Source organism: Carassius gibelio, chromosome A23 (assembly GCF_023724105.1).
Source record: "Carassius gibelio isolate Cgi1373 ecotype wild population from Czech Republic chromosome A23, carGib1.2-hapl.c, whole genome shotgun sequence".
Classification (NCBI taxonomy): Eukaryota; Metazoa; Chordata; class Actinopteri; order Cypriniformes; family Cyprinidae; genus Carassius; species Carassius gibelio.
The window spans coordinates 7,824,046-7,831,477 of record NC_068393.1 but is presented as its reverse complement, the minus strand read 5'-3'; the positions used below and the strand labels follow the sequence as shown (position 1 = coordinate 7,831,477).

Sequence of the window (7,432 nt, the reverse complement as noted above, 5' to 3'; positions counted from 1 at the left end):
TTCACAACATAATTACTCAAAATAAACGTTCTCAGTAACATATCTCCTACCTTTTCAGCGGATTCAACGTTTAAAACCTGTGTTGGGTAGAAAATGGTGCTTATTTGTCTGAATCACTTTGTTTGAAGTTTTATTGGATAGTAATAGATGCTATTTTGGAAACTGTCAGACATCAATTTGCTGCTTAAGTGCTGCTGATTTGTCTTGTTTTGTTCATTCCTTCTATACGTCCACTTTTTTCTGTAGGAAGATTTAAAAAAAATAAATTAATAAAAGATTCTGAAAAAGACAAATGGTGAAATGCGTCTTTTTACATCTGTATTGTATTTTATTTCCGAGGACTTTTATCGTCTCAACCGGCTTTTATTTTAAACCCGACAGCGCGAGCGACGTGCACGTCAGCACTCACTCACACGCATGCGCAGTACGTGCACTTCCTATTGCCACTGTTTGTTTGTAGTATTATTTGTGCATATCCATGTCGCTTGAAATTGTTGTATTGTTTGCCTCTGCTCACATCTCGTTACTTCATGCTTACTTTCCTTTTCTCCGCCGTTTTTTGCGCCACATACCTGTCTCCCATCCTCAGTCATGTTAAAGGCACAGATTTTACTGAGCAGGACATGTCCCATTACAGGTAAGATTTATGTTTCTTATGACTAATTCAGCGTTTATTATTGACGTGTAATAAATAGGTCAGATGATCAGGGTGCCGTATGGAGTTAATTGTATTTTTCAGCTGCTCTAACAAACACAAACAAATATTTTACTCCCAGTCAGTCAGCTTTGTCATATGCTCATGTGTAAATATATATTAGTGTGTGATCTGCACTAGTCACCTGTAGCTTATAATAATGCCTGACACTGCTTTTGAAGTATATTGCTAATCAGGTCTGTCTAATACTGTTTAGAATTTGCTGTTTGTTTTACTTGTCTTAACAGGGACAGAATAAAGTCCATGTTTTATCATGCATACAACAGCTACTTGGAGAAAGCATATCCCTATGATGAGCTGAGGCCGCTGACGTGTGATGGACAGGACACCTGGGGCAGGTACAGCACAAACACTTCCACACACTCTTCTCATCTTTAACTAAAGCACATCGGGTAGTCAAACACGACCGCTTCTGGGTATCTTAACTTGTTCAGTACATCTATATGCATTATTCACTCCCGTTTCTTACTGTGGAATCGAGCAAAAGCAGGAACAATTGAGTTCACCCTGTAATATATTATTTCTCATATACAGTAAGAGGTCATATTCTCTCATTATGAAACCTCTCTGTTTGTTTCCTTCAGTTTCTCCCTCACACTCATTGATGCGCTGGACACATTGCTGGTATGAAATTGAATTCAACAAGATGGTTTCATGTCGTGCAGCGTATCGAATATGTTTCCTCTCTGATCGCAGGTATTGGGAAACCACACTGAGTTCCAGCGCGTGGCCACTCTGCTCCAGGACACGGTCGATTTCGACACCGATGTAAATGCATCTGTGTTTGAGACGAATATACGAGGTGAAGTCATATATCTGTATATTCTTTTTATTAAATAGTCATTTTTTGCATTACTGCTAATGTGCATTAATGTCATTAATATAAATGCACAATGCAATACAGAATTTCTCATAGTTTTTCTTTTGATTTTGGGGTGAAACATGACCGGGACGTGTTTTTGAGAAACTCTCTTATCCTGTAATCCTGGCCTGTATGTGCTGATGTTCCGGTCGCTCCTCTCCAGTGGTCGGTGGGCTCCTCTCGGCTCATCTGCTCTCCAAGCGTGCCGGGATGGATGTGGAGGAGGGCTGGCCCTGCTCCGGACCCCTCCTGCGCATGGCAGAGGACGTGGCCCGCAAACTGCTGCCTGGTGAGGGAGCTAACATATGCTTCAGAGTTCAGACACATTGCTGTCTGAAACATTTAGTATGTTTGTTACAAAACTACAGATCATGCATCATTGTGTCCCCACTTATATATTGTCTGTCTGAGCCCAATGCATTATGGGTAGGAAAACATGCAAGACGATAAAGAACCTTTTATTTTTAAGAGTGTATGGTTAATGATTCACTAATCCTAATCGGGCATGCTGTATATGAAGTAGTCTTTTAAAAATATGTTTGATCATCAGTACTGTCAGTTTGATCTATCCTGTCTCCTCTCAGCTTTCCAGACCCCTACGGGGATGCCGTACGGGACGGTAAACCTGCTGAGGGGGGTGAACCCCGGCGAGACCCCGGTCACCTGCACTGCTGGAGTGGGCACCTTCATCCTGGAGTTCTCCTCCCTCAGCCGACTGACCGGAGACCCTGTGTTTGAGAACGTGGCTCGCAAAGCTCTCCGGGCCTTATGGAGAACACGCTCCGATCTCGGCCTGGTAAAACCTTCTGATCTGGATCAAGACGTTTGTGGGACTATCATGACGCCAATGTAGTGAATAGTAATATTCTTTGGTTTAAACTCCACAATGTGAAATATTAAATTTGCTGAAATCGTTCTAGCTCTTAAACCATCCAAGATGAGTTTGTTTCTTCATCAGAACAGATTTGAAGATATGTAGCATTACATCACTTGTTCACCAGTGGATCCTCTGCAGTGCATGGGTGCCGTCAGAATGAAAGTCCAAACAGCTGATAATAATAACATAATAATAATAAATTGTATTTGTAATGCACTTTACATTTGAAACAAATTTCAAAGTGCTACAAATAAGATCAGTTAGAAAAGATAAAATACTAAAAGGTTTAATAGTTAAAAGTCATTAGTTCTCCTAAAAATAAATGTTTTTAGTCCTTTTTTAAAAGTCTCAATAGTTTGAGGTGCCCTCAGATGGTCGGGAAAGGCATTCCAAATCTGAGGAGCGGCAGAACAGAAAGCCCGATCACCCATAATGCTGAGCTTTGTCTTGGGGAGAAGGAGGCGGTTTAAATTTGTTGAGCGGAGTGATCGAGAAGTAGTGGGAGGTGTGAGTAGTTCTTTCAGATGGGGGGGTGGGGGGCATTTCCATAGATACACTGGTAGGTTAGAGGGAGATCTTCTATTCAATCCTGGCGGAAACAGGAAGCCAGTGAAGTGAATGGAGAAAGGGTGTGATGTGATCAGATTTTCGAACTCTCATCAGGATCCTAGCAGCACTATTCTGAACATACTGCAATCTCTGCAAGCTTTTGTTAGGGATCCCAATGAGAAGTGCGTCACAGTAATCCAGTCTGGAGGAGACAAAGCGTGGACCAGTTTTTCAGCATCTGCTAAGGTTAACATTGGACGGAGTTTTGCAATATTTCTGAGATGGTAGAAAGATGTCTTACAGAGGTTTTTGATATGGGCTTCGAAGCGGAGTTGTGGATCAAATCTTACGCCAAAATTGGTGACAGTTGTGGAGAGGGGAATGACATGATCAGAGATTAGTTATACCAGTAATGGAGGAAGACTGGGTTTGACGTGGTGTGCCAACAAGAATTGCTTCAGTTTTAGAGCTGTTTAGCTGGAGAAAGTTGTGCTTCATCCACACCCTTATCTCCTCCAGACAGGCAGTGAGAGCTGAAGATGAAGATGAGGTTGGTGAAGTTTTCATGTACATTGTGTGTCATCAGCATAGCAGTAAAATGAGACTCAGTAGCGGCTAATGACATGGCCAAGAGGGATCATGTAAATGATCAAGAGAATGGGGCCAAGGACTGACCCCTGAGGGACCCCACAAGTAACTGTGTGTTGCCGGGATCTTGCACTTCCAAGTGAAATGTACTCTGTTCTGTTAAATGATGATAAAAACATCACGATAATCCACAAACAATCCACATCACTCCAGTCCATCAGTTAATGTCTTGAGAAGTGAAAAGCAGCATGTTTGTAAGAAACAAATCCATCAAGGCATTTTAACTTAATTAAAATATTACCTATAATCCATAATAACACTTCCTCCAGTGGAAAAAGTCCATCCCCTGTTGTCTTCTCACATCAAAATCCACCATCATATTTGTTTAGAAGTGTTATGGTTCGTTTTTGCTTGTAAACCGTGCTTGATTTGTGCATATTTCTCACCTGATTCAGACCAGATGACTTTTTCACTGGAGAAGGAAATATTATGTTTTGTATATTAGACAGAAGTAATAGTTTTTAACTTCAGACATCTTAATGATGGATTTGTTTCTTACAAGCATACAGCTTTTGCTTCAGAAAGGTGGTGTGGACTGTGGATTATTGTGATGTTTTCATCAGCTTTTTGGACTCTAATTCTGACGGCACCCATTCACTGTAGAGGATCCACTGGTGATGCAAAGCTAAATTTCTCTAAATCTGTTCTGATGAAGCAACACACTCATCTACATCTTGAATGGCCTGAGAATGAGCACATATTTCTGCAAACTTTAATTTTTTGCAAACTATTCCTTTAACAGAATCCAGTATTAAACACTTGTTCTGTGATGCACAGTGTGTGGATGTAATTTTTCCTGAATTACCTGCATGTACCCAGCAGTCCTGCTGACCGCAGCCAGCCAGTAGTAATCCACTCTGAAATGTCTCTTCTGAAAAGCTTTGACCAAATGCTCATGATTCAGATTCTGCTTTATACACCCAGTTATCCCTGAGTTCACTGAAAACAGTCTATTAATTATCCCAACAGTGAGTAACACTGTTCACACACACATGCCAACATATTTATATGAGCCCTGGTGTCCTACACTGTACGGAAGAGCAATTATTAATTAGTAACATGATGACATAGTGTATATATAGCTAACAGTTGGATTTTAAAACAAATTATTAGTTGTCAAATATGGGAAAATAAGTTTGGAGTTTTGAAATGATGTATCTGGCTCCAGAGTTCGTATTCTCACATAACCTTCTCGTTTTTCTTCAGGTGGGCAACCATATAGATGTCATAACCTCTAAGTGGGTGGCTCAGGACGCAGGGATCGGGGCGGGAGTGGACTCATACTTTGAGTATCTGGTAAAGGGGGCCATCATGCTGCAAGATGAGGAGCTGCTGGCAATGTTTCACGGTAAACACTGACATATCAGTAAAGCAGTACCTGCAGCTGTGTTACATCATTGATACCCGAGTTGCTATTCGTTTCGATAAGAATAGCTCGTCATAACTGCTGTTTATCTTTCTTTATCTCGCCTGCGTGAAAGCATTATCAACTTTCAAATGTGTGTTGCAGAATTTGATAAGTCCATAAAGAACTACACTAAGTTTGATGATTGGTATCTGTGGGTGCAGATGCATAAGGGGACCGTCTCAATGCCTGTGTTTCAGTCTCTGGAGGCGTTCTGGCCTGGACTGCAGGTGAGGAAGCAGATCTGACACCATACACTCGTCCAGTGTGTCACAAGACAAAGGGAAAGCACCAGTTTGACTAGTTTCAAGTCTTCTGTTATAAATATATATATATGTAATATACATGCATCTGAGAGTAGAGAGTAATGCACACGTGTTTATGCAATATCAGAGTTTGATAGGTGATATTTCCAGTGCCACAAAGACCTTCCATAATTACTACAGTGTGTGGCGTCAGTTCGGAGGACTCCCGGAGTTCTACAGCATTCCTCAAGGTTACACCGTGGACAAACGAGAGGGATACCCTCTGCGACCAGGTATCCGAAAAACACCGTGATTAGACCCTCGTTGCACGTTCCTGAACTATTATAAAATGCACAGATTTAGATGTAGCAAGCTTCATTGTAACTATTGCTCGTATCATTTAGAACACAGCCTCTAAAACACCACAGTAACCAGAAACAGTGACTATAGCAATACCCTAATAATGAGTTCTGCACGCTCACATTTTCGTAAGGCATTGTTGAATGCTGTGAAATGGTGTTATTTATATGACTGAATGAAACTGAAGTAACCCCTCTGTGTGTGTGTGTTTGTGCTGCACAGAGTTGATCGAGAGCGCCATGTATCTGTATAAGGCCACTGGTGACCCCACATTCATGCAGCTTGGCCGGGATGCGGTCGAGTCGATTGACAAAATCAGCCGGGTGAACTGTGGCTTTGCTACTGTGAGTGTCTCAGGGCTACATTTCATAAAGCATCTGTGACCAGTTGCTAAACGTACTCATCCTTTCGTTTCAGGTGAAGGATGTAAGGGACCACAAGTTGGACAACCGCATGGAGTCCTTCTTCCTGGCCGAGACCATTAAATACCTCTACCTCCTCTTCGATCCTGAAAACTTCCTTCATAACACGGGCACAGAGTTCGAGCTGGGCGGCCTGCATGGCGACTGCATACTCGGCGCAGGCGGATATGTGTTTAACACGGAGGCTCATCCGCTGGACCCCGCCGCGCTCCACTGCTGCAGCCGATACCAGAGCGAGCGCAGGGAGCTACAGGACACACTCATCAGCCTGTCCCAACCACTCAGGCCTGCAGCGGACCAATCAGAGGAGACGCAAGAGAGCATCGCCCTGAAGCCGGGAGAGAGGAGGACAGCTCGGGCGCTCTCCTGCCCCACACAGCCCTTCAGTGCCAAACTGGCTGTCATGGGTCAAGTCTTCTCCGACGACTCCTGAATGGACTTCAACAGAGTGTAAAGATGTAGATTATGTTTGTAATTTAACTTTGCAGAGATTAAATGTTTTCTAAATATGTGTGGATTTTTTCCACTCTTTTTATTAAAAAACTGTTTTAGATGACGAAAGTGTTGGCATTGGTATGATCATTTTAATATATAACATTTCAGGGTTTTTATAAAAAAAAAAATATATATTTATTTGGGATTCAGGGTTGTTGTTGTTTTAGCCCCAATCCTCAGAAAAATGAGGTAGGTGTTTTGGAAACACTGCACTTGTCCTCTCATTCATTCATTCATTCTAAATGAATAAATAATAAAAATGATCCGCTTAATGGGCCTCAGAAGACCAAACACTGCTGCTTAACTTGGATTTTAATATTAACTCTACTGTGTCATGCTAATCAGTCAAAAAAAAGCGTATTTTCTATTCAGGTGAGAAAGCAAATGGGAGCCAGAGAAGTTTTTATGAATGTGCCCACAAACTCTTGCCCATGTTCTATGCCAGTGAGAATGGCAGGACTGTTTCTCTGGACAAATCCTCTGTTCTTTTGGGCTGGGATTAGCAGATTCATGGCTGCTTTAACTTCCTTTTGAATCAAATAAATTGACCTGGGTTATTAGCAATTTCACAACATCTTAGCAGCATTAATGCCTCAGGTATTTCCGGAAGATTATGGTTATGAGTTATTCAGCAGCGTGTTCGACTGCTACGACTCCTTGATTCATGTTACAGATCAAATGATGAAGCTTTGTGCTGCTTGACGTGTAAGACCAGATCTGGATGCACCTGCACTAGTGTTCAAAGTCTGTTCTGCTGACCGAGGCTGCAATATTATGATTAAAAACCGTAATATTGTGAAATGTTATTACAGTTTTAGAGAACAGTTTTCTTTTTACGTATATTGTAAAGTGTA

General features: G+C 41.7%; 1 protein-coding gene across 3 annotated transcripts; it reads left to right on the top strand.

Annotated features, from left to right (window-relative positions):
• Positions 1 to 397: 397 nt before the first annotated feature.
• Positions 398 to 6,644, top strand: LOC127944465 (ER degradation-enhancing alpha-mannosidase-like protein 2). Of its 3 annotated transcripts, none has more exons than XM_052540399.1 (11): positions 398 to 637; positions 943 to 1,053; positions 1,300 to 1,339; positions 1,412 to 1,517; positions 1,741 to 1,866; positions 2,162 to 2,373; positions 4,858 to 4,999; positions 5,162 to 5,286; positions 5,450 to 5,594; positions 5,884 to 6,005; positions 6,079 to 6,644. In XM_052540399.1, the coding sequence occupies exons 1-11, from the start codon at positions 531 to 533 to the stop codon at positions 6,514 to 6,516; spliced, it is 1,674 nt and encodes a 557-aa protein (XP_052396359.1). In that variant the 5' UTR covers positions 398 to 530; the 3' UTR covers positions 6,517 to 6,644. The 3 variants fall into 3 exon arrangements, with proteins under 3 accessions (XP_052396359.1, XP_052396358.1, XP_052396357.1); XM_052540398.1 differs by having other exon boundaries at positions 406 to 637; positions 982 to 1,053; XM_052540397.1 differs by having other exon boundaries at positions 453 to 637; positions 912 to 1,053.
• The last annotated feature ends 788 nt before the right edge of the window (positions 6,645 to 7,432 follow it).